We start from the raw sequence: 26,453 nt of genomic DNA on the forward strand, positions 1-26,453 counted from the left end.
TTGGATATGGAGAATAATTTTTGTTAGGAAATTATTTTAATTTCCTAACTTATTTGTGGGCAATACATATATCAATTATAATCATAAATTATGCTATTTTAAATTAAATGACTTATATAATGGTGATCTCATTTATTGTTATAAATGTTAAATTGAATAAGTCATTATTACTTTTGATTTGGAATTAAATGAGAATAAAACCAGATATTATCTTTTGTTCCTTAGATAATTATCTTTTTGGATTTTAGATATATTATCTTTTGGACTTTAGATACTATTTTATTTGTGTTTAAGGGTTTAATGGGTGTCATACTCAAATATAAATAGACCTACAGGGTTTTGGTTCCCAATATACCAAAGCTGCCTTTGTTATTCTTTTCCCATCAAAAGAGTTGCAGTTCAGCCTCCTAAGAATACAGAAGGCTTTGGTTGAGGAAGATCGAAAGAACCACAAGAACCAAATTCTTCTATCAATTTCTGACTCTTATGAGTAAAGGTACGCTTTTACATTATGTTATATTTTTTGTGATTCAATATGGATGATCTGAGTTATTGAAATTAATTTATTCCAACAATTCTAACAAGTATAAGCAAGGCACAGTGAAACAAGTTACTAAATTGTACCTATTTATAATTATAAAGTTTGCAAAAATAATCTTACATGATTTTTATACATTAAAAATAAATGCTAGGATAAGAGAGGCAGTAAAAGATCTTTTATATTTTAGATGAAATTCAAATCTTCTTCATTTGATTAAAATTTTTTGGAACTTATCAGTTTTTAAAACAAAATTGTTTTTAAGGAGGCTTCTTTAACGGCAAAAGTATAATATAAATCTTGAAAGATTAGATAAAAAATTGAATTTACTTTAAAAAAAGAGACGAGTTTATAAATAGCATTTTGTAGCAAAAGAAAAATAGCGATATTGACATCAATTCCAAATTTACACACCGCATATGTTAAATCCTCCCCTCTTCCTGCATGTTTTTTCAAAACTCTACGGCCGGTCGGCCACTTAAACCAACTATATGTATTAACTACGTTTTCCCATCATTATAATCAAATATAATTCATATCATTCCATAATTTTTTAATTTTTATAAAAATAATTTTTTATTTATATTTTAAAAAGTAAAAATAATGTTGTTTATATTTTGTTTCTAGTTTTTAAGAGTAAAAATAAAAAAAATTCAAAAACATTTGTTTAAAAAGGTGAAGACATACAAAAATTAATATTTTTATTATTACATGAATATTATTATTATGACATGAATATTATTATTATTACAATATTTCTTATAAAAGATTATTATGAATTTATTATTATGACTCTTATTACTATTTTGATTATTATTATCGTTATCTAAGCGAAATTATGATGCCACTTCTATTTTTTCTACTTTTTGCATAATTGTTTGAACTGTATTTATTATAATTTTATGTAAAAAATGAGTAATGTTATCAAATAAAACTCACAATATAATATCCTTTATTAAAATATTTAATAATTTTAGAAACGTAACATCAAAATTATTAATAGTGTTATTAGAATCAACTGTCATTATAATCACCTCTTTCATGATTATTAACAATACTTTAAAAAGGATTAAATATAAATTTACATGCAATAAGTCTAAAATAAATAAACTATTTTTAGATTATTAAAGTTTTCTAAACTCGAACAGTCACTCAACCCACTAAACTAAATAGTAACACTTTTTTCTAAAAAAAAAAAAAATGTAAACCAATAATTATATCATCAATTCAATTAAACTGCAATGTACCAATTTACAATTAAAATAAATGTTGAGTCATATGTAATATTATAGACAATTTATATACGAAATTAATTTGAACCACACATTAGAAATATTTCTATTTGATTGTTAAAGGATTAGATTAATCTTTTCATACAAAGACATTTTCTTATTTTCAAATCTATTGTTTACTGTATGGGAATTCAGAATTCAGAAAGATTTGATGTATATATACTTTTTCTTTTTTTAAGAAATATGTATCTTTTGTTATTTGTATGACTTAAATCCATGGTTTTTATTCAAATTAAAATATTTGTTAGAGTTAATAGTCAAAATCATTTTTGAAATATACATCGATTTTTATTTTCGTTTCCGAAAGATAAAATTAATCAAACTCGTCCCTAAAAGATAACCAATCTGGTTGCGTTAGTCCTTCCGTCATCTCCTGCACTGATAATGCTTGCTGACATGATCTGTTAACTATTAACTAGCACTCGCTTAGTGTATTCTCTTGTTGCTAATAAGATAAGTTTATTAAATCAATTCAAATTAGTCTGTAAGTCCATGAACCCTAATCTTAAATTTAATGATTGGTTGCTTTGATACTCTCGTCCTCCCTTCCTCTCACTTCCATCTCCCCTCTTCCTCTCATTTTCAACGTTGTTTTTGGAGCAATTAATTCAAACTATAGCTATATTAATTCCAACTTTAACCCCAACAAAACCACTTGAAGCAGATGAAAAAAATCTGAGTCAGTTTTCCACAACCACAAGGTACTTGATGAGTATTCTCGGTTATTTCTCAATCTCTCCTTTAGCCATAACCGAAAAGTCCTTGTTAAGAACCCCTTATTCTGAACTAAAAGCATGACGCGCATAGTTCTTGTGAGAGTTCCCTAAGTACTTGATTGAAATTGCTTCTTTTGTCCAACAAAGTGAGGTTATTTAAGGGAAGGATTTCATGCATAATGACTATAGAGAGTTCATGTATGAAATCAGAACCATAGTCATGTGGCAAAGATTCATCCATTCCATAATTCAACCAATGTATCACGTCTTTGTCTTCAGCAGATGGAACCGGCATTCTAATCAGAACCAATAGCATCATGGAATCCATGAATTCTACTTTGGGCGACAGCTACGATGCAGACGACGTCGAGCGATGGCGGCGTCGAAGGCATAGACAGTGACGCGGGGGCAGCATGGATAACCTGAGAACATGAAATCTGCTATAAAGGTGAGGTTCGATTCTTTTGGATTTGGGATTAAAGTTCATGGATTTAGGGACTGATTTGAGTTGATTTAATAAACTTATCTTATCAGCAACAAGAGGGTATACACTAAGCGAGTGCCACGTTAACAGTTAATAAGCCATATTAGCGAGCGTTAGCCAACTCAACGCAGGAGATGAGGAAGGACTAACGCGATCAAGTTGGTTATCTTTCGGGGACGAATTTGATTAATTTTATCTTTCGAAAACGAAAATGGAGATTGAAGTATTTTTCATGACGATTTTAGCTATTAACTCTATTTGTTATCTTGATTACCTTCATATTTATTATTATTATTATTCAATATAAAAAAAGTAATGTCTATTACTAGAAGTTTTTAAATTCTTTTAATAAATACAAAATAAATATAATAAAAAATTTAATTTTTTTTATATTTTTAATAAAAATATTTTTATTTGTAATTTTAACATGTGTCTTTAAAATAAAAATTAGCTAAACCCATAAAAAATATTATAAATAATGTATAAAATTTAATTTTTAATATAATTATTATGTATTTAAAATAAAAAATTTAACACTTTTTATTAATAATAATGTAACTTGTATTCTTAGAATAAATATGAACTAAACCTATATTAATAGAAGCAAAACCTTGAATGAATTATAGTAGATTTCTTTTTGGTGTTCTATCCATATGTTAATGTCACATGTTGAATGTAAAGGAGTACAAAATTGGATGATAGATAATTTTAAAAAATGTAAAAAGAAACAAATTTGAATGTTTAAGTTTATTTATTTTATATTTTAAGGGTATATATTAAAATTATAAATTATAATATTTTTATTAAAAATAAAAAATATTTAAATTTTTAATTTATTTATTAAATAAAAAAATTTTAATTTTTAATTAATAATAAATTTATCACGTGCTCTAAATTATGTATTCTTAGAACACATATTAGCTAAACTTAAATTTTTCTGTTGATATAAAATATGTTACAGTTTTATATGATTGCTTAGGGTATTTTTTGGTCTAATAAGATAAGAACTAATTCGTTATGAATCTAAACTTTATAAAGGTCTGGTATTGACTAATAAATTGCTGCACAAAGTACGATTCAAACCTCAACACTTCCTTAAATGAACGAGTAAATTAACTATTCAACAAATTCAACAAGAATAAGTATTATTTTTTTATATTATCTTTCTTTTTTTTTTATATTATCTTTCTTTTGTTTTTTTTTTTTTTTTTTGGGCTGGAACTATTATATTATTTTTTTTTGGGATAGATTAAACAATTTTTAATAGTAGAAATTACCTCACAAATTTATTTACATTACATATTTATATACAACAAAAGATTAGTTTCAAATACTTGATCCTAATCAAATTTGAGGTCTTTTAAGTTTTGTGAGACAACTTTATGAGCTATTAGTACAAGTCTTCTAGTCGGGCCAAAGGGAGAAAGGAAAAATAACTTTGACCAATATTTATTATGATATAAGAAGCTGTGCCAGTGTGCAGTGTGCCTCTCTCTCAGTTTCTGTCATCACTTCTTTGATTCTCTCCTGCAACCATATCTTCTTCTAATTTCAGTAACTGGCTCTCTCTTCTCATAATTCATAATGACCAGCAGTGCCTCCGTCTCTCACCTCCACAACTGTATCCTTCTTTTCTTTCTTTCTTATCAACCAGGTTTTTATTCCTTTTATATCAATTTCATTCTCCTAGGTGTATATAATTAAATCATGAACCCTAAAAATTTGAGATGATGAAATTTGTTTCTGTTTACATGCATAAAAATCAAACTATTTTATAAAAATGATATCGTTAAATTAATCTCTATTATTAAGGCAAAATTTTAATTTAAATTAATTTGTTCATATCTGTTATCTTAAAAAAATTTATTAGTACTCTTTTTTTTGTACGTACTCATCTGTCTGAAATGTAAATTTGGGAGTTCATTTGTTTGTATCTCTTAAACTGCTCAAGTTTCAATAAGGGTTGTTATACTTAACCATGTGATATATAGCTTTGTGTGAGACAGCAGGAACAGGAGCAGCAGAACCTAACCACCAGCAACATGATGGGGAAGATGTGGTATGTTTCACAATTTTATGAATTCACATTTTCCCAACAAGGTTTGATTTTGCTGTACATTGTTTTTTTCATGATATTTCTGCAGGTCTTAATGAAAGATGAAATCCCATCTGATTTCAGATCAGTGAGCTCTGAAGATGTCAATGCTGGTTTCACAGGTGAGGCTGATCAAGACCTCATGTTTATGATATATACTTTCTCTCATTACATATCACAAAATTGTTCCTGATCCACATAAAATTTGAGTATAATAGTGAGCTTGTGGTTATGCCGAAACGGACTTCTGAAAACATTGAACACATTTGAAAAATAAGATTTCACTCTCTTGATGTCTAATCAATTATTTACTATCATCTTTTAACATCTGACATAAGCATAAGGAATGGATTTCAGTTACACGAATTGACCAAGTGAATGGAGATGTAAGGCATAATGAATTATGGATCATATATTGTACCAATATACATATGGTAGTTATACAAAAAACTAAAAACTTGAGATGATTGAAATAAGCAGAATAGCAGATTATGGGGGTGTTCTCATTCCCAACTGTTGAGCTTTGAATAACACAATAATTTGTTTTTCTTTCTATGTTATGATCCTCCTTGCTATGGTCTTTAGTTCTTTACTAACAAGGGACTATTATGGGTGTCAATGGCACTGGACATTTTCAATGAGCAGATACAAACGTATTAGAAACTCAACCTTGTAGTTCATCAGTCTCAACATCTGCTGGTCTGCAAAACAAAACAGTCAATGGTTCAGTAATGGCAGAAAGTAACCCAAATCATTCTGGTTTAGCGAATCCAAATAGCTCTGACTTTGCAACTAGAAATAGCTATTTGACTAGAACATTATTGCAGGCTGCAGCGGATGTTGAAAGGTTAAATAAGGTAAATCAATTGTAAGATTATGAAGTTTTGGTTATTTCATGAGATCACTTGGTATAATTGCTTCTTGTTTCAATATTTACTCTGAGGGATGGTAGAGTTGTTGTAAGCAGAGATATTATGTATTAATAATTTAATATGCACAGATTTATTCAACTTTTATTGTAATACTTGTGTAACATCATGTGTGAATGTGTTTTGCTGCAGACTTTGCGTTCTAATTCTAAAGCAGGCAGTCTTCCAAGGACCTGCAATAATAAGGGAAAATATTCGTCGATCACCAACCAAAGATGCCATACCTTCTCCCCTTCCAACAATAGGACAAATGACAGCCCTGCTTTCTCCTACCAAAGATGCCATACCTTCTCCCCTTCCAACAATAGGACAAATGGCAGCCCTGCTTTCTCCTCTGCCAACTACAGGGCAAATAGTATAGCATCTGTATCTAGTGTGAATGATAGGCATGCCTTACCCCCTGCAATGAACAGGACAAATGAGATAGTATCTACTGTAAATGATAGATCTTTATTGTTAGACAAATCGAGAAGTGGAGAATATGAAATGCCAACGCCACTAACTCGAGGTCCTCGGGGTAGTTACATTGGTTTTCCCCTACAATCTTCAACTACTAAGAATGACTTTGCAATCACAATATGCAGAGATAGATATAACCTTCCAGATTTCCAAACTGAATATGAAACTGCTAAATTTTATGTCATTAAATCTTTCAATGAAGATGACATTCATAAGAGCATTAAATATGATGTTTGGACTAGCACCTCATATGGAAATAAGAAGTTGAACGATGCATTCCGTAGTGCAGAAGCTAAATCGATCCAGACAGGGACAAAGTGTCCAGTCTTCCTTTTCTTCTCGGTGAGTTTCGATCATTTTCCTCTAAATGGCTTGTTTTTTCTTCAGAACTATAACATGAGCATAGGTTTATATCTTCCATTTTATGTCCTTATTTCTTTAGATTAAATTATCTTATTAGAAGATGAGCATATTTTCCTTTTGGTTTTATGTCCAATAATTGCAGATGTCCATATTCTTGGATTGTTTGTTTAAAATTCTTGTTACATAACACCATCTTTCTTTGATCTAACATATATTGTTGAATTTGTAGTTCATATCCTACATCTTTATTCATGAATATTCTTAGATTGGATATGTATTGAGTAACTATTGAGTTCTTAGTCTTGGTTGTTTTAAAGTAAGTTTAAGTGGGAGTACCTTAGTAAAGTAAGTTAAGTGGGAGTACCTTAGTCTCGGTTGTTTTAAAGTAAGTTAAGTGGGAGTACCCTGTTTTGGTTTTTTTTTATTGTGCTGTCCAAAGTTGGACCAATTTTATTTGTTGCTTAATCTTCCAATTAATAATATTATATTCTACCTTTGAAAAAAAAAAATAGGTGAATGCTAGCCGGCAGTTTGTTGGAGTAGCTGAGATGCTTGGACCAGTGGACTTCAACAAAGACATGAAGTTTTGGAAACTTTACAAATACAATGGATTCTTCCCAATTAGGTGGCATATAATAAAGGATGTTCCCAACACTCAATTTTGTCACATTCGTATCATCGTTGAAAACGAGAACAGGGACGTAACTTACACTAGGGACACACAAGAGGTAATTCTTAGTTTTCAGTGTTTAAGAGACAGATTGCTGCTTGTGTTTGATTAGGAGGAAAGTGTTTGTTGCAGCATAACCATGTGAAAAGACTATTCAGATCCTTTGTTAAACTGCAACTTCCTTAAATATGTGCTTATATGGTTTGCAGATTGGACTAAAGCAGGGCTTGGAGATGCTGAATATCTTCAAAAGCTATTCTGCCAAGACATCTCTACTAGATGATTTTGACTTCTATGAGAACCGAGAGAAATTACTTTGTTCAGATAAAAGATCCAAGGGTGAGTTTGATGGTTTATTCTAGCTTCTTATGAAAAGCATAAACCAATTTTTCACTTTGCTAAACTAATAAAAAGTTCAGGTAGTTTTGTTATTAGCTTTTAAAAGTGAAAAAGAGTGCCTTTTAGAGCTACTTCAAAGTTAAAAAACCACCCATGTTATTTTACATTCTAACTTTTATATACAATCTTATCAGCTATTGGAGGATCAGAACAATATCGAAGCAAGCCTAAGCTTACAATCCCAGGACCGGAAGGATATGGGTACGACAGTTACCAAGTAAGTTCCATGTTTGTTGAATAGAATGATTCTCGTTCACATTTGCAATTGGAGCATTAGTATGTGAATTGCAGTGTTTAAAGTTAATCACATGTGTGATTTTGTAATGCCATGTTGCTACATTAGTTATTAGTTCCTGATTTGTATGCTATAGCAACTTCTTTTGGGTAAATTTACTTGGGCTTTTGTAACAAGTTGTCTGTTAATTTTCAGCAAAATACTGCCAAAGCAGGAGAGAAGAATATAGGAATGCAATCAAGTGGTACTAAAGAAGATAACATAGTCTCTCTTACAAAGCAACTTTCTCTAAATTCCTCTGGCAAAAACAAGTCTTCAAATAGCTAGATTATTAGGATAACAAAAGCTAGTTTCTTATTTATTTCTTCATTTTTGGTGTAATATCCCCTTGTTCAATGTTCATGAGTATCTCTGTGATTTTGTCTAATTAAATTGTGTTATACCTATGATTATGTTAACATTATTATGTGCATGATTGGCCTTAGCACTTTGTGAAGCTTTTGTGGATAATAATAATAATAATGATAATAATTATTTTGCTCCTAATTGGACAACCACATGAGAAAAAAAAACTATATTCCACTTTATCTCACCTTACTATGAATTATATTGAGTTTATTTATATTTGGAGATCTCTTAATTATTTTATTTAATTTTTTTTTATATTCTTTCTTTTTTCAATTACTTATCTATCTTTTATTTAATTTACTCTTTTGACAAGATGCCTTTTTGTCACATATTTAAATTATCAGAAAGGAGATTATGCAATTTTTGCACCATTTTAACTCTTCCTCTTATTTCCTTGTTTTTTATTTTGTCTATTTATGTATATTCATTCATTTGTCTATATATGTTTATTTTGACTATGTTAATTTTGTGTGTTTAGTTTTTATTATTCTTAACGTATAATATTAGCTAATATAACGAAAATATGAAAAAAATATATTATTTTCTTGTCTCATAAAATTTGAAATACTTTCGCATTTTGACTAATCTGCCTTATAATTTATATCATTTTTAATATTTCTATTATTTTAAATAATACAACTAAAATATTTAAATTTTTTTAATACATGGTATGATATTTTCACTTCTAAGGTAAAATTTATGCGGCAAAAAATATGAATCTAAATTTTTTAAGGTGAAAAAAATAATAAAATGATAAATAGTTAATTACTATTAATTTTATAATTTTTATGAAATTTATATTTTATTATTTTAATTTAAAAATAATTAATTTTTTAGTAAAGTATCGTTTTTGTTCCTAACGTTTGGGTAAGTTCTATTTGTATCCCTAATGTTTAAATCGTCCTATTTGTATTCTTAACGTTTATAAAGTGATTCAATGTTATCCTACTATCTATTATACTAACAAATTAGATTATATTTTTCAATTATTCTCATTTGGATGTATTCATTCTCAATTAGGTTTTACTTGGATGTGTTCAATTTTAATATTATACTCACTATTTGTGTTTAGATTTAATTATGTCCCTAGAAAATTGAATTATGTAAATGTAGGAATTAGTTTCAACATTTGATGAGCTATTTTTCGGAATAGATCATCGATTATATCCTAGACATTTGTATTCTAACTTTAAGAAGAGATTTTTAAAACTCAAACTAAAGGACTCATGATGTGTAATTGATGGCAGGATAACATTGAATTACTTTTACAAACGTTAGAAATACAAATAAGACAATTTAAACGTTAGGGACACAAATAGAATTTACTCCAGGAAACAGAAACGATATTTACTCTTTATTTGACTATTTTACCAACCTCTTATTTTAGAAGATTTTGATAAAAAGAATGAGTATGGTATATAAAAATAACAATCATATTATATATACAACTATATATTAAAGTCGGCTTAATATAAAATATATATTGAAATAAATTAAACATCATATAAATTAATTTTAATAATTAATTTTGGTATATAAGCAGTATTTTAGTTGCCAAAAAAGAGGTAGCATGAAGCATGGCAATGAGTCAGAGACTTAAAGAGTTAAGAGTTGGAGAGAGTTGGAGAAAAGCAGAAAGGCAAAGCGGCGACGCCGAAATCAAATAAGGCGTCCTCTTTACTTTGATTTCCCAAATCCCAATGACAAAGAATTGCAAGCATACGCTTGAATTTGACACTGATAATAATAAGCCCTCTAAGATATCAAAACCCCATAACCATAACATGACCCAAAAGAACTCAGCGGCTGGGATCCAACGCTATTTGGTTGCCATCGAGTACATCGGCACTCACTTCTCCGGTTCACAGAAGCAACTCTCTTGCCGAACCGTCGTCGGTGCTCTCGAAGAGGCTTTCACCAAATTCATTGGCCAAGCAGTTATCGTATCCTGTTCAAGCCGAACTGTGAGTATCATTTCACTCACTCACTCACTCTGTAAATCATATTATATTCAATTCGAGCATTGCGATTTCGTTTCAAGTGCAGGACGCAGGAGTCCATGCCTTGTCAAATGTTTGTCATGTTGATATCCAACGCACCAGTAAACGGAGGCCGGGTGAAGTGGTATCCATTCCTTTTCTATGCTATTTATCGATTCACTCTTCACTCTTTGTAATCTTACTCCTCCTTGTTTCAAATTACAGTTACCGCCTCATGAACCTTCCGTCGTTCGAAGAGCTGTCAACCATTTCTTGCAGGTTTCACTTTGTGCTAGCTTTCCTTCGATCTGGATTCTTGATAATTGTGCTCACAATTTGCGTTATTCTTTTTGTCAAACTTATTTACTTCAGAAGAATGATAGCGACTTAACGGTTATTGATGTCCGTTGCGTTCCACTCGATTTTCATGCCAGATTTTCAGCACAAGAGCGCACGTGAGTGTTCTGTGACAAAGATCTATGGAATTGTACTTGATTGTGTATAATAGTGAGTAGTGACTGTTAAGTAGAGCATCATATAATAGTGATCTTGGATTTTATAAAACTGAATAGGCATTGCCATAGAATTGTGTTTATCATAATTTGTGGGAATTGAGATTTATTTGGAACTTCCATTCAGATACTTTTATCGCTTGCTGTCCGGGCCAGAGCCTGTATCAGCCTTTGAGAAAGATCGAGCATGGCATGTGCCTGAAGAGCTTAACCTTTCAGCTATGCGAGTTAGTTAGCTTTTGCTTCTCTATATTTGCTACATTGTGCACTCAAAATTCCTGTAAAAGGCAGAAGACTTCATTCATACAATTCATGCAGGAAGCTTGCAAAGTTCTTGTCGGACGCCATGATTTTAGTTCCTTCAGGGCTGCCGGTTGTCAGGTTGCTTCTTCTCTCCAGTTTCTAAATAGTACTTCAGAATTTATAGTTAAAAACAATGAATAGGTTTACTTTCGTCTGAGGGAGTTTGCCCGATGGTGGTGAGATTCAGTCAATAGAGTTTTGGTTTAGTCAAATGCCAATTCTATGATCATATAATCTCAAGTCTATATGAACTATCCATAAATAAAATTGCCCTACTACAGGCAACATCACCAATCAGAACTTTAGATGAACTCAGCATCTGCGAGGTAATTCCAAGTCTGTATTTTCCAAATACAATGGATAGAGAACGACATAATCAGGATCTGAATGGCTGCCACAGCAACTCTGAAACTGTTATTCCTCCTCCTAGCTCTAGTGCAAGCATTGATAAAGGAACCACATCAACTGAAGATATAGGATTTGGCAAAAGGAGGCAGCATCGTTGCTTGGTGGTAACAGCGCGCGCACGCTCTTTTCTTTACCATCAGGTTTGATATCTTCCCTTTTGAGTTCCTTTTCCACAATCACAATCTTTTTGGTCTGAATCCAATTGTTAAATGAATTTCAGGTTAGACTACTTGTTGGTGTTCTCAAAGTTGTTGGAACTGGAAACTTAACAATTCCAGACGGTACAAATATCCTTCATTTCTATTCACGTGTGTTTAATAATAAGATAATGTACTATCTGATCCTTTTTTATAGCCTGAATTGACTAACATGTTTCAAATGACGCACTATTTCAGTTGAAAGAATCTTGAATGCCAAGACTATTACAGCCGCAAGTCCAATGGCCCCGGCATGTGGTCTATACCTAGGTGAAGTGAAATATGATCTGCCTAATTAAGTCATGCCATGGACACAGATGTCCGTCTAACCATTGCTGCTTCTCACTGTTTAAATGTGCCATTTAGGAATTAGGAGATTTTGATTTATTGGTGGATTAGGATTTTCATTTTACTATACTTGGACTTACTTTCTGATATCGTTACTTTCACCAACAACATTTATCTTTTATTTATGGTCTTTGTTGAGATAAAGAAAAGAGGAATACTAGAGGGCTATCAAAATTTATTGTTTTGGTCATCAATGTTTTAAGGTATATGTTAAAGTATGTTGTTGAATTACTAAACTAAAGAAATTTGGTTAATAGCTAAAAGTGATGGTCAAAACCAATAAATTTTGATAGTCCTCTATTATTTCTCTAAAAGAAATGTAACATAGCCGTTATTTGTTTGTAATGGTTCCACCAATAGAAATATCGACGGTAATGGGGGCCATGTCAAGCAAGCACAAATTCTTTCATACAAGAGATTACTCAGTTTTGTTAGTTTTTTTTTTCACTTTTCCGGTGTAACTCATGCCTAGTCAGTAGTCACGGACATTTTAGAGTTTCGTTTTTCATTAAAGGGTACTATTATGCTATTTTAATTATTAAGGCAACATGCTTTTTTACCCTAACACCCTCCCCTCCACATACTCCACATGCTATTTTAATTATTTTGTGCATTTAGTCCACTCTGTTTATGAAAATATTTAGATAATTATTTAGTTGTAATTTGTATGCAATAAATTGTGATAAAATTTCATCTCTAAAACCTTTTAATTATACTCTTCAACAAAATTTATTAGAGTTTAATTTTAATGACCTGACAGTGTAAACCATAAACTATTTTACCCTGTCGATTTCCTTGACTATTTACGCATTGATTGTTAAAAATAGCTATTTTTGTTGATTTGGTGATACGTAATTAAATACATGAGTATATCAGTGTATTAAAATTAAATTTAATTTATTAATATAAAAATATTTATATTTTACCTATAAAATTCTTCGTAGACTTTGAGCTTAACTAAGATTTATACACTGGTAGTAGTGCATGGGCAGGGAAACAAGAAAATAGAAATGAGAATGACGATGCATTTGCTCGCTAGTGTTATGTTTACAGTAATGTGACTCATTTTGCCCTACGCCTGCTTAATACTAAAAACCGAGAGACAGGGCAAAGCTACAAAACCTAGTTTAAACTTAGTAACACATCAACTAAAACTATTATCATTTTGGGATGGTGGCTAGCAAGTAGTGAATCAATTAAAAAATAGTAACGCAAAAAAGCTAGTCCATCAAAGTCCGAATTGCCGCGTGAATTGAAGAAGTGCGACTTGAATTCTGACGCTGTACTAATGAATGTGGTCCACTCCAGACAGATTGAGTATTGTTGGGGAAGAGAATACCACATAAACTTGATAGCTTGGGGTTTTCGACATATAAGCTCTCAAGCAGCTGAGCTTTCTGATGCTTATCTCGTGATTCCTACAGACAGACCAAACTGTTTAGTAAAACCTGCAGTTGCAACTACAACTAACTAAACTCAACAGCCTTTCGCAACACGCTACATGCCTAATTGAAGTTTATGCAAATGCTATTGTTTCCTAAATCAGAAATTGTTTGAAATACCTTGTGCTTCTGTCGCTGGACTACTGCAGCTTGTCCTTCTTGCCGAGTCGCTGCATATTCATCACGAAGAGTGGTTACATCTCCAACATTAGATTTCTCGGCCAAACTTCCTCCATAATGTGACCGATTTGAAGCCTCATCCATCTGTCGCTTCGGGTTGTCCGTTTCAATCTCCCCCTCATCTTCTTCCTCTCCATCTTCCTCCTCTTCCCCTTCCTCCTGGCTGTGGTCTTCGTCATTATCATCTTCATCATCACCATCAATGTCTTCATGCTTTCCCTTGGAAGGGCTGCACTGCTTCCCACTAAGATCCATTTTTGCTACCTCTCCTTTGTCATCTTCAGCATCTCCATCAGTGCCAAGTGAATCATTCATATTTGATGATGAATCCTCACCACCAGGGCTTTCTACAAGCATTGATTCCTGAAAACCAAGAAAAAGTTTCAAGTCTACGTATATTACGTGCTAGTCAATACTTAGTTTGCATGGTCATAAAGGAAAAAATAATGTACTAGGATTTCTTCATTGCATGAGCTTTTAATCCCATTTAATGTCAACAAATGTAATAGGAACCAAATGGGAGAGCAATATCGTCATGCCACTTAAAAAACATTTTGTGTTATTTGGAATACTCTATAGCATAAAGAAAATATATAAAGAGACCATTCCGATAAGATTCGTTTCTGTATTGTTATAATGAATTTAGTTTATAACCATGGAGAATTGTGGAAAAAAAGAAAAAATGGAAAAATGTAAAATCAGTTGCAATAAAAAACACCTTCAATCACAAATTTTACCACAGGGATACAGATACCTCTAAAACCACCAGGCAAATTTCCTGGCAGGACATTAAAAGGATAAGATGTAGGCAATGATCCATTACCATACCTCTTGCTTAAATTCTTTAGCAAGCTTATCACCACCAGATCCAAAGTTTCCTTTAGCAAGTCGAGCATTCTCCTCCCGTTCCCTCCTTCGGCGCTTTAGCACACAAATAGCACATAAACAATCATGTTTATGGTGTCTTCTGCAAAATCAGATAAAGCTTTAAGTATAATAGTATCACCATCTTACAATGCAATATTGTTGCAGAATAATGTATGATATTATAAGAATTGAAGAAATAGGAATAACCAAGTTTACAAATGTACTGTTATATAAACCTTTCATAGAAATTACGTTGCACTTAATGTGATTTCTTAGAGTAATCAAAGCTTCTCTATTCCTATTCTTCAGATTAACCATTCATTTTTAGAAAATTAAACCATCAATCATGTATCAAATTTCTGGAGTCAAAGATATTAGTCTATAATTTCCATGTAAAACAGTATTACTGACACAAACACATAATTAACAATAGATTTCATTCAATTTAAGACTAAGGGATATCAATTTCCAACCATAACAGCAATTATACCACATAAGTATTCTAATATCAGCGTTGGGAGTATACTCACCCATGACGTTTCTTTGACTTCTGCTTCGCTTGACCACCCTTCGCTACTTTTCCATCACCAGATAATGCAGCATCCTCTGCTCCTGCTCATTAGAAGAATATGCTCAAATTGCTATCAAAAGACCATGGTCTAGCATCTTTCACGAAATTAAAAAAGCATATTCATCTTCATCTTCTTTTCATTTACTTGAGTAGGATTGTGAAAATAAAATCTCAGAAAACCATATAGCTTAACTATAAACTTCCCACTTTTCAATATTTTAACATCTATCACTCATTGACCCATCTCCCATCCTGAGCATGACCCCAAAAGTAAAAGAAGCTTGGAGACAAAATGGCAGAGATAATAAACAAACACATCTAGTCCTATTCATATATTGTATCACAAGAATATTTAAAACAAGAAAGAAAATGGCGGTCAAGAATGACTCACTAAATGCTTGATACCTATCCTTTTCACTAAAGAAAGAAATAATGGAGGGGTACACAGAAGTCTCACCCTTAGTCCCTTTTGATGGTTCATAATATAACCCAGCTGCAGTCCAGTACTTCATAAAATTCTTCTTCACTCGCCTCATAAGATCCAAGATATAGTCACCTTTATTGTTATACTTATAACAATTGTCCCAAATGTATTGAACATCCTTATAAACATCCTCAGAATTCATGTACTTCTCGCTCTTTTCAAGATTGCTGCATATAGTTCCGAAATCCATTGGCGTGTCAATGATATCAAAATAGTCCTGGTTCCAGAAAGCATTATGACATTAGACACCTGTAATCAACTAATCACAAATTTTTGGGGGACAAAAGGTAACTTTTTGGTTCCAGTTTTACTACAAATCAAATTAGTCTCCTGGGAACAACAAATATCATAGATCCTTGTGGAATAACTTCTATGCCTGAGTGTTCAAGATCAAGAAAGAGACAGCACATGTTAACCAATATCTGAAAGCACATCTAACGTTGCTTACATAATTGTGCTTACAGGAATTTTTATCCAAAAAGAAAAAATATTACTTACAGGAATTCCCAGAGCTTCAGGATTAACAGGAACATTGAAGGGTTCAGCAGCATCCATTTTCATTACCTTCCTTATTACCTGTGCAGAAGAAACCAAGTTAAAAAAAATGTTCTCTGAGGCGATAACAAAGTAGAACAACGGGAAAACAAATCTAAAGTGCTCAAACATACAACTAAGGAAGCGTCCAATTCCTGCTTATTATATCGGAGACTTCTTTCTTTTGGATGATTAATCTCACTGGAAACTGTGTGGTCAGCATTGGATGCCAAGACCTTGGATGACTTAATTTTGATGCTAGCGGTAGCAGTCCTCTTTGATGGAACAGGGGATTTCATATCAGGCAAGGAATTTGCACTGTCTTCCATCCTATCAGCACCGACACCTTGTTTGTCAAAGCCGTGTTGCTGGCTACTCTTATCGGTGTCACTATGCGTGGGAGCATCCGAAGACGTGTGCTGGGAATGGGAGTCCAACATCTTTGGAGTCTTGAGCTTCACCTTAACGCGTCCAACCCCGAGTGGCTTCCCCACAGCCTTATCAATGGAGCCATCAGGATTAATGCTGGCCACATTGTAATGCTGCTGATCTGTCCCAGTTGAGGAAGGTGTGTCAACCTCCATTCCAGAGTTATCATCCTTATCATCATCATTATCATTATTAGTACCATAATGCTCCAAAGCAGAGGTTTCTTCCTTATTTTGAGTCTCATTACCACTCACTACATGCTTGCTACTGCTCTTTCCCTTCCCCTTTTTATGCCCACGCTTCCGCTTCATCCTCTAACCAAACCACACTCTGTTCCAAAGCCAATTAACACCAAATTTAAGTTTTTAACTCACCAGACTACAAATTACAGAAATCTATGCATCTAAAGGGTCACCAAATATTTGCAGAACAAATTCAAGTGCTAATTCAGCACACAACAAAACCTATAATCTGAATTTTTGTATATAATAAGAAAAGAAACGTAATATTTCGCAAGAATAGGTACGTGGTTAGAATTTAGCTAAAATCAAACAGAATTATCAGCTAAAAGAGGTTAAGATAGCAATTAAAAGATTATATTTCAGAAGAGGAGAGAAATTACATCAGAAGGAACAGGGATATGGTGCGAAGTTGCGTGGATGGAGAGTGTATTTAGACAGCGCGAGTGAGAAGGAACGGAGGATTCAAATCGGTGTAGAGTGCAAAACCCTTTTCTGCGGTGGCAACGGCGACGGAGGGAGGAGGAGCGACGAAACACCGTACGATGTAATATGGAAAACCCAAAACGCAATCCCTATCCTCAACTTTAAACGCTGCGTTTCATTACCTTCTACCTTTCACACGTGACTTCTACTTATTACTTATTAGTACTTCTCCAATTGGCAATAATAATCATGGAATAAGTGCTTGTTGGGTGTCATATTAGTATATTTGGTAAATTTTTAATAGTAAAAATAAATATATTAGAAAAATAAAAAAAAATTGAGAAGTTATAATTTATATATTTTTTTTTAATTTTTTTCTTAAAAAATAGATGTTTTTATGTAATAAATAAACAAAAAAGTATTTTTATATTAGTGCTTGTTTAGGCGCTATTATTTTGATAAAAAAATATTTTTTTTCAATGAAAAAAGATATTTTTTAAAATTTTTTAACATGTTTGGCAAATTTCAAGTAGTAAAAGTAAAAGCACTAGAAAAATCAGAAAAATATCTTTTTTTAAAAAGTTGTAATTTACATCTTTTTTAAAAGATCTTTTTTCCTTAAAAAAGATGTTTTTATGTAATAAATAAAAAAAAGTACTTTTATATTGTTATATCCGAACATAATTGATAGATAAAAAAATATTTTTGCATGAGATACCCAAACATAAAATTACTTTTACTTTTTCATAAGATCTTTTAAAAAAAAATAACTCGAAAAAAGATCTTTTTTTTAGAAACTCACCTAAACAAGCCCAAAAAAATTCACACAAAAAAAAATATATAATGTGCAATGCATCTTTTTAGTCTAAATTTAATAAAAAATTTCTTGGTTCACCTAATTTTATTTTTCACCAAAGAACCTATCAAAGGAGAGAAGGCTATTTGAAATCTTTATGTAAAAAAAATTCTGTCTAATTTTTCAAACCAATAGCGTAAATGATCATACCTATCCTTGTAATATAATATATTTTTATATTTGTTCTTGTACTTAAAAATTTAGATTGATTATAGTTATATACTTATATAATAATATGGTCAATAATTTAGTTAAGAAATTGAGTTATTGGATGATTAATTCAAATAATGATCATTATGGGTTAAATTGTTTGTGCTTAATATAATTAAAATACAAAATATGTGCATGCTTCAACAAAGATAATGCATAGATATAAATAATTAATAATTAATAATTTAATACACTAAAAAAATTGAGATGATAAAGATGCTCTAACCAGAATTTCTTTCTTTTTTTTTTATCTACCATTCTTAACTATTAATAAAAGAAGCGAAGAAAAATAATTTTAATTAATTATATTTTACAATTCTAATTACAGTAACGATAAACGAGTATTTAGCAATCAATAAATCAACTGAATTTTGCACCGACTCAAATATGGTAAAGATGAAAAAAATTAATTGGATATTTCTTCATATTTAAAAGTAAATTTGTATATTTATATTAATAATATTTTAAAATATAGATTTCTTTTCAATAATAATTATAAATTTTGACATTTTGTCTGTTTGAAAAAATATTTACGTCAAAATAAGTTTTTAGAATTTTGGAATCATTAAAATAATTAATAGAAAAATATATTAGCATTTATTTATATGATTAATTGAATTTAATTATATAACCAATCATATATACGCTCCTTTGCGCATTGATTAAAAAAACGAAAAATAATATAAATTTGTGAAACAAGCGCAAAAGACAGAAAATACTACAAGAAAAATATTGAGTACCATCGAATTTATTGACGGTAACCACGTCGAATTCGTAAGATTTTTTAATTATTGACAGATTTTGTTTTTCGATAATAAATCTGTCGGTAATTTTTTGAGGAAAAATATATTAAATTGGTGCATCATTTACTATCAGGTTTAATCCAATAGTAATTCAATTTAGTGAAACGATATGTTTGGTGACCTGCAATGGTCTGTCGTCGGTGGAATGAATCGCAGAAGGTCTCTCAAAGCAGTTTTGTGGTAAGAATATATAATATGACCTCAAAAAATTATGACTATATAAAAAATTATTGGTACATACATCTATATATGAGACGGTTGCGGTGACTTTCTTAAATTTATACATATTTTTGTTTGTTACATATATACATACAAATGAGGATCTAGAAAATATTGAGATGTAACAAATGAAGGTAAAAGATAAAAACATAAGGGAGTGATATATTTACTATGATGCTAATTGGAATAGCATTTTACCCTTCTCTTTTCTGTCATATTCTCTTCTTAACATCATAGTTACTTGAAGCATAACCTCTTTAAAACACATCATTATATAGACAATTTCTGAGATACATATATTGTTACCCTCTATCAATTTCTTTTATTAAAAACTAATAATTTATCTTAGAAAATATTAGAGACTAAATTATAATTTAGTACAAACTATTTTTTTTTGAACACCTCAACAAATAAATATTCACTTCGAAATATGTTTCGAATTGATTAATTAACTTTTGCCGTTGGTTATAGACGGGAGAATACATTTTGAATATATTAAAATGTTGAAAATTTTCAAATTATTAAAGTAATATTGATCTCCTTAGAAGCGTATCACCAGTGCAATTTTATTTGTCTTTTCGAATAAAGTAATAATAAAATTACATAACTTGAAGGATTTGACTTTTATATATTGGTTAAAACAAAAAAAAAAGCAGCTATTTTATTCTTGTTTTTTATTTTATTTTATTATTTTGTTAGAGAACTTAACTTTATTTAGATTATAAATAGATAAGATACGTGAAAAAACAGATCAATTTTAACAAAAAAAACAAAAACAAAACAAAACAAAATCAGAATTGGATAAGAAAAAGAAAATTAATATACGGTTAAGACAGAATTGAATATAATAAAGTTGCGACCATGAACTTAGAAATACTTAAAAATATATCCTATCATATCATCATTATTTATTTATATATAAAGAAAAAATACAATCCAAAAAGAATTAAGACAAACAGACAAAGCATGTTATATACTTGTACTAAAAAAAGCTGAGAGAAAATGAGTATTGTTATGAAAACCACAACACTCTGATGTTAAACTTTTCTTGTATCTCTCTAATTCGTGTATTTTACTATTTTGTTAGAGAACTTAGCTTTAGTTATAGATAAGATACATGAAAAAACAGATCAATTTTTAAGGAAAAAAACAAGAAATTGGATAGGATTAAAAAAACTAATAGACGGTTAAGATGGTTGAATATAATATGGTAATCTTTGCTTATTATTTATTATAGACAGATTTTGGTGCCTTGTTGTTTGTTAAAGATATGAATATATTAGCTGCCACTAACGGAAAAGATTTATATAAAAAGGAGAGAAAAGACAGAATTTAAACCAACAACAGTAATTTCGAACCTTCGAGAAAAAAGAGAGCGTAATACCACACAACTGGTCTGAGAGACCTTCTACGAAAGTTTAACATCAAAGTGTTGTGGTTTCTTAACAAAGTTCATTTTTTCTTTTTTCTGTAGTACAAGTACGTAACATATCTTATCTGTTTAATTTATCTCAATTCTTTTTTATTGTATTTTTCCTTTGTATATAAATAAATAATAATGATATGTTAGAATATATTCCTAATTGTTTTTGTGTTGCTGATCACAACTCTACATGGTTAATTAGGAACAATAAAAATTATCTTTTTGAGAAGGTGTTAAGATCGGAATAAGAAAGAATAAATATTATTGACTAATTATCGTTGAGATCAAATTTTACTTTATGATCGAAAGTTTGCATGATGTTATGAAACACATGAGATTAATTGCATGCATAAATAAACAATGATGGTTGGAATAATAATATTTTCAGCGTGGAGTGCAAGTGGCAGAGGAAAGTTAGAAATCATCAATAGAGTTGACATTAAATTAATAAGGTGATTAGTAAGAATGGAAGGAGGGCCAGAGGCAGCGAGTAAGCAAGAGTTCACGGAATTCTGGAAAAGAGCAACCAGTTCCCCTTACATCATGCGCCTTGCTCTATCGGCCGGAATTGGAGGTCTCCTCTTTGGCTACGATACCGGTGTTATCTCCGGAGCCTTGCTTTACATTCGCGAAGACTTTGTAGAAGTTGATAAGAAATTATGGTTGCAGGAAGTCATTGTAAGTATGGCTGTAGCGGGAGCCATTATTGGTGCTGCACTTGGTGGATGGATGAACGACATGCTCGGCCGTAAGATCTCTATCTTGGGGGCTGATATTGTTTTCTTTCTTGGTGCAATAGTCATGGCTATTGCCCCTGCGCCTTGGGTCCTCGTCGTTGGAAGAATTTTGGTTGGTTTTGGAGTTGGCATAGCTTCCATGACTTCCCCTCTCTATATCTCAGAAGCCTCTCCAGCTGCCATTAGAGGAGCTCTCGTTTGTATTAATGGTCTCCTCATCACCTTTGGCCAGTTCCTCTCCTACCTTATCAACCTCGCATTCACTACGGTATATATCTACTCGGATAATAACTAAAAAAGATTACGTAATTTAACATATTTGACTAAACTATTTAACATAATATACAGACTCCTGGAACGTGGCGTTGGATGCTTGGGGTGGCTGGACTTCCGGCGGTGGTTCAGTTCGTTTTAATGCTGACCCTTCCTGAGTCACCGAGGTGGTTGTACAACCAGGGGAAAGAAAATGAGTCAAGAAAAATCCTGGAAAAGATTTATAGAGCAGACGAGATTGAAGGGGAGATAAAAGCGATGAGAGAAGCTATAGAACAAGAGAAGCAAGAGGAAGGGTTGATCGGTCAAACTCTTGGAGAGAAAATGAAGGCTGCTTTCAGCAACGTTGCTGTTCGAAGAGGATTGTATGCAGGCGTGACTGCTCAAGTCGCTCAACAATTCGTTGGCATCAACACCGTCATGTATTACAGCCCAACCATTGTTCAGTTTGCCGGCATTGCATCAAAATCTACCGCACTTGCACTCTCCCTCGTCACATCTGGTCTCAACGCCGTTGGATCTATCCTCAGCATGCTTTGCATCGATAAATATGGAAGGAGAAAGCTCATGCTCCTATCCCTTATTGCAATCATCGTTTGCCTCCTCACTCTAACTGGAGTTTTCTATCAGGCAGCTACAACCGCTCCTCCAATTGACAACGTTGACACCCTCAGCTTCGGTGCTAACGCTACATGCCAGGCTTATCTTGATGCCCCTAATGTCTCTTCATGGAACTGCATGAAATGTTTGAAAGCTGAATGTGCCTTCTGTGCCAGCACTGGGGGCAATGTAAGTTCATCACTTCCATCTCTTTCAACTTATATATATCTATGTATTAGTCTAATCTAATCTTAACATAATCAATGAACATAATGCAGCATCTTCCGGGAGCATGCCTGGCGGAAACAAAGGAAGTCAGAGCGGTGTGCGGTGAGCAAAAGCGCGTGTGGTTTTCTGATGGATGCCCAAGCAAAATTGGAGTGCTTGCAGTTATAGTGTTGGGACTATATATCCTAGCCTACTCCCCTGGAATGGGATCAGTGCCTTGGGTTTTGAACTCAGAGATTTACCCATTGAGATTCAGGGGAATGTGTGGAGGCATAGCAGCAGTTTCAAACTGGTGTGCTAATCTCATAGTGAGTTTGACATTCTTGTCACTTATCCATGCACTTGGGGCTGCAGGAACATTTCTCCTCTTTGCTGGGTTTTCCACAATTGGGCTCGTTGCCATCTATCTATTGGTACCAGAGACCAAAGGGCTTCAGTTTGAAGAGGTTGAGAAGTTGCTTCAGAAAGGTTTCAACCCTTGCGATTGTACCAATCCAAAGACAGACGAAGAGAAAGCAAGTACTAGTAAATAAATAATATGATATGATGAAGCTGCAGTTAGTTATCTTTTCATATACATCGAGAATTGGACGATTCTCTCTTAGAGGAATAGAAATTAAAGGAGTAGATAAATATATTTGCTGTTTCAATGTGTGCGTTCTCTTCTTCAAAATCTATGCTGACAGAGTGATAGAGAATTTCTCCATGTATGTTAGATTTGTATCCAACACATTAAATTAGAAAAGACGCACGTTGTATGAATACTTTTATGAAAAAGTCTAAGGAGCCAGCAATTTTATTAAAATATGGTCAACAACAAAAAAATGAATAATTCTACACTATTAGATGTAATTTTACACGATTAAAAACATTAATAATAGCTAATTGATCACTACAAATTACAAAACTTGTTGATCCCCTAACACTCCTCTACTTTTATTTTTGTTTTCTTTACGTATTTGGCTTTTTCATAATTACAAAAAAAAAATCAGAAAACATCATCTTTATATAATTAATTTTTTTACAATAAGTCAGTGACGAATTATACTATAACAACCCAACTTTTTAAAAATTAAATAATAAGTGATTTAAATTTATTATATTTATTGAGAATTTTATTTAAAAAATCATTTTTCCTAAAAGTAATTAAATTAAATTTTAAGATACTTTGAATTTAAAATCTATTAGACTTTCTAAATAATTTTTATTATAATGAAATATTTCGAAAAAAATAAAAGAATTTTAATTATTATTATTATTACTATTATTATTGTTATTATTATTATTATTCAAAAAAAAAGAAAAAAAAAGTTGCCGAAGGCCATTATATATACATATATGCCATTATATATATATATAGTAAGAAAGAAAAAAAGCAGGCGAATGTGGCTTATAGGCATGAATATATATATATATATTTATATATATACGCGCTACTGACGCTAAACACCAGGTTCGGCGTTTAACGCCGCTGGGGCAGAGAAGGGTTGTAGGTTTACTGTCTTCCTGACACTTAACGTTCAGCTGGGCGTTTAGCGCCACTAGCGTGTGGCTTTGGCACAATTTACGAAGCATCTGGCACTAAACGCCAGGTCGTGGCGTTTGGCGTCAACTTCATAGAGGGCTTGCACGCGTTACAAGGCACTTGGTGCCAAACGCTAGGTAGCGGCGTTTGGCGCTAGCTTTGCAGCAACAATTTTTTTCTTTTTCTTCTGCACAGATTCTGCCAAACTCGTCTGGATTTTTTCTGAAATAAATAAAACCACAATGCGCCTTAAAGTAGTATCCAAATAGGCTTCAAACACTAGCATCTAAATAAAACTCAATAATTCATATCTAAAATAATAAGAAAATATAGAAAACATGCTCGCGCATCAACGACGATCGGAGAGGAGAGAGCAGCGACGAGGAGAGAGGAGCGACAACGAGCGAGCGGCGAGCGGAGAGGAGCGAATGGAGGATACGAGCGATGAGCGGCGACGACGAGCAATCTGCTAGAGAGCGGCGAGCGATTGGCGTGCGGCGGCGAGAAAGAGAGTGAGAGTGGTTGAACGAGAGCGGGAGAGAGAGATAGTGTGTGTCTTGTGTTTTTTCTGAAACTGAAACCTGAATTTTGGAACTGAGAGTATTTATATCATTGAGTTCAATTTTATGTTGGTCGCTAAATTAGTCACTAATAACAAATTTAGTGATTGATTTTAGCGGCTAGCTACTTTATGACCTTATATTTTTGTTAGTTGCTGAATCGGTTGCTAATTTTATCATTAGCCACTAATTTAGAGACTAACAATTTTTCAGTTTATTTTTTATGTTGTTTGCGAAAATCGGTCGTTAATGTTAAAATTAGCGATCGATTTTAGCGACCAACTGCTTTATCACCTTATACTTTTTGTTAGTCGCTGAATCAATATTCCTCAAAACTGATAGCACAGTACATCTTTTGATGGCTTTGGCATTTAATTCCACATTCTTCTTGTCTTCATCATTCCATTCAGCTTCTTCTTTAGGAGTCATCAGTCCTTCAGCACTTGTCTTGGTAGGTACTTGAGGATCATTTACAATAATTTTCCATATACTGTAGTCAGTGGATTGAACAAAGATCTGCATTCTTTCCTTCCAGTAGGTGTAGTTCTTTTCGTTGAAGAAAGGAAGCCTGTTGTTTGATTGACCCCCTCAGTAAGAGTGTAGGCCACAGAGTTTGCACCCAAGTTATTAGCCATTGGACCTTCCCTCCAAGCTGTGAAGCTTGATCCTTGAGTACTAAGCTCTTATACCAATTGAAGGCTCTTGATGGCCTAGAGAAGGGGGTGGAATCTATGGCATTCTTTTAATCTTGATTAATAAACCTTCAAACTAGAAAATGAAACTTTACTTCTGTTTAGACTGCGAGATTAATTATGCAGGAGACAATTTTATTTTGTCTCAAAACTCTTGAAACACAGAATTATAACAGAGAAGAAGAAGATGACACAGTTATGTATTCTGGTTCAGCTGCTTTGTGCAATGCAACCTACATCCAGTCTCCACCACAACAATGGTGGAATTTTCACTATCTTTTCAAGTATTACATACACAAATTTTTCTAGGATTCAACCCAATCCTATTTGGGACAAACTCAGTTTTTACCCAAGCTAGATTTGACTAGGTTTACTCCCTAGATTTTCAACCACTAAGTGCTCACCCAACTTAGCAAGGAATACCTCTCAGGTACATGATACAAAACAAAAATATAATCAAAAGATACATGACATAAATCTTGGTTTTTCTCTCCAAATACCTCTCTTTGCCTTTTCTCTAACCAGAATTTCTTTCTTTTTTTTTATCTACCATTCTTAACTATTAATAAAAGAAGCGAGGAAAAACAATTTTAATTAATTATATTTTACAATTCTAGTTACAGTAATGATAAACGAGTATTTAGCAATAAATAAATCAACTGAATTTTGCACCGACTCAAATATGGTAAAGATGAAAAAAATTAATTGAATATTTTTTCATATTTAAAAGTAAATTTGTATATTTATATTAATAATATTTTAAAATATAGATTTCTTTTCAATAATAATTATAAAATTTGACATTTTGTCTGTTTGAAAA

General features: G+C 32.1%; 4 protein-coding genes across 4 annotated transcripts; 3 read left to right on the plus strand and 1 right to left on the minus strand.

Annotated features, from left to right (window-relative positions):
• The first annotated feature begins 4,422 nt into the window (after positions 1-4,422).
• LOC112741058 (uncharacterized) lies at positions 4,423-8,726 on the plus strand. The gene is made up of 9 exons (XM_025789876.3): positions 4,423-4,651; positions 5,022-5,089; positions 5,175-5,247; positions 5,771-5,982; positions 6,187-6,855; positions 7,389-7,604; positions 7,756-7,885; positions 8,080-8,162; positions 8,376-8,726. The coding sequence occupies exons 1-9, from the start codon at positions 4,615-4,617 to the stop codon at positions 8,505-8,507; spliced, it is 1,620 nt and encodes a 539-aa protein (XP_025645661.1). The 5' UTR covers positions 4,423-4,614; the 3' UTR covers positions 8,508-8,726.
• Positions 8,727-10,150: 1,424 nt separating this feature from the next.
• On the plus strand, positions 10,151-12,900 carry LOC112741059 (uncharacterized). The gene is made up of 9 exons (XM_025789878.3): positions 10,151-10,552; positions 10,635-10,712; positions 10,793-10,846; positions 10,940-11,022; positions 11,207-11,306; positions 11,398-11,460; positions 11,664-11,930; positions 12,011-12,071; positions 12,186-12,900. Exons 1-9 carry the CDS (start codon positions 10,289-10,291, stop codon positions 12,284-12,286), a joined length of 1,071 nt encoding a protein of 356 aa, XP_025645663.1. The 5' UTR covers positions 10,151-10,288; the 3' UTR covers positions 12,287-12,900.
• Positions 12,901-13,340: 440 nt separating this feature from the next.
• LOC112741060 (uncharacterized) lies at positions 13,341-17,771 on the minus strand. Its single transcript, XM_025789880.3, has 8 exons — positions 17,465-17,771; positions 16,548-17,172; positions 16,378-16,455; positions 15,853-16,096; positions 15,355-15,436; positions 14,786-14,924; positions 13,898-14,320; positions 13,341-13,753 (listed from the first exon to the last, which is right to left on the minus strand). Exons 2-8 carry the CDS (start codon positions 17,151-17,153, stop codon positions 13,556-13,558), a joined length of 1,770 nt encoding a protein of 589 aa, XP_025645665.1. The 5' UTR covers positions 17,154-17,172; positions 17,465-17,771; the 3' UTR covers positions 13,341-13,555.
• Positions 17,772-21,483: 3,712 nt separating this feature from the next.
• On the plus strand, positions 21,484-24,897 carry LOC112742118 (inositol transporter 4-like). Its single transcript, XM_025791366.2, has 4 exons — positions 21,484-22,023; positions 22,104-22,817; positions 22,907-23,336; positions 24,866-24,897. Exons 1-4 carry the CDS (start codon positions 21,484-21,486, stop codon positions 24,895-24,897), a joined length of 1,716 nt encoding a protein of 571 aa, XP_025647151.2.
• The last annotated feature ends 1,556 nt before the right edge of the window (positions 24,898-26,453 follow it).

This window comes from Arachis hypogaea, chromosome 14 (assembly GCF_003086295.3).
Source record: "Arachis hypogaea cultivar Tifrunner chromosome 14, arahy.Tifrunner.gnm2.J5K5, whole genome shotgun sequence".
NCBI classification, from domain to species: domain Eukaryota; kingdom Viridiplantae; phylum Streptophyta; class Magnoliopsida; order Fabales; family Fabaceae; genus Arachis; species Arachis hypogaea.

Bases quoted from the DNA above. Each gene is read 5' to 3' on its own strand.
- LOC112741058 (XM_025789876.3), top strand. From the start codon at position 4,615: ATGACCAGCAGTGCCTCCGTCTCTCACCTCCACAACT. The intron at 6,856-7,388 runs GTGAGTTTCGAT...AAAAAAAAATAG, and splicing joins CAGTCTTCCTTTTCTTCTCG to GTGAATGCTAGCCGGCAGTT. The intron at 8,163-8,375 runs GTAAGTTCCATG...GTTAATTTTCAG, and splicing joins ATGGGTACGACAGTTACCAA to CAAAATACTGCCAAAGCAGG.
- LOC112741059 (XM_025789878.3), top strand. From the start codon at position 10,289: ATGACAAAGAATTGCAAGCATACGCTTGAATTTGACACTGATAATAAT. The intron at 10,847-10,939 runs GTTTCACTTTGT...TATTTACTTCAG, and splicing joins CTGTCAACCATTTCTTGCAG to AAGAATGATAGCGACTTAAC. The intron at 11,307-11,397 runs GTTAGTTAGCTT...CAATTCATGCAG, and splicing joins TTAACCTTTCAGCTATGCGA to GAAGCTTGCAAAGTTCTTGT.
- LOC112741060 (XM_025789880.3), bottom strand. From the start codon at position 17,153: ATGAAGCGGAAGCGTGGGCATAAAAAGGGGAAGGGAAAGAGCAGTAGC. The intron at 14,925-15,354 runs GTGAGTATACTC...CTGATTTTGCAG, and splicing joins AAGTCAAAGAAACGTCATGG to AAGACACCATAAACATGATT. The intron at 14,321-14,785 runs GTATGGTAATGG...CTTGGTTTTCAG, and splicing joins CTAAAGAATTTAAGCAAGAG to GAATCAATGCTTGTAGAAAG.
- LOC112742118 (XM_025791366.2), top strand. From the start codon at position 21,484: ATGGAAGGAGGGCCAGAGGCAGCGAGTAAGCAAGAGTTCACGGAATTC. The intron at 22,024-22,103 runs GTATATATCTAC...CATAATATACAG, and splicing joins TCAACCTCGCATTCACTACG to ACTCCTGGAACGTGGCGTTG. The intron at 23,337-24,865 runs GCGATTGTACCA...GAGAGCGGCGAG, and splicing joins TCAGAAAGGTTTCAACCCTT to CGATTGGCGTGCGGCGGCGA.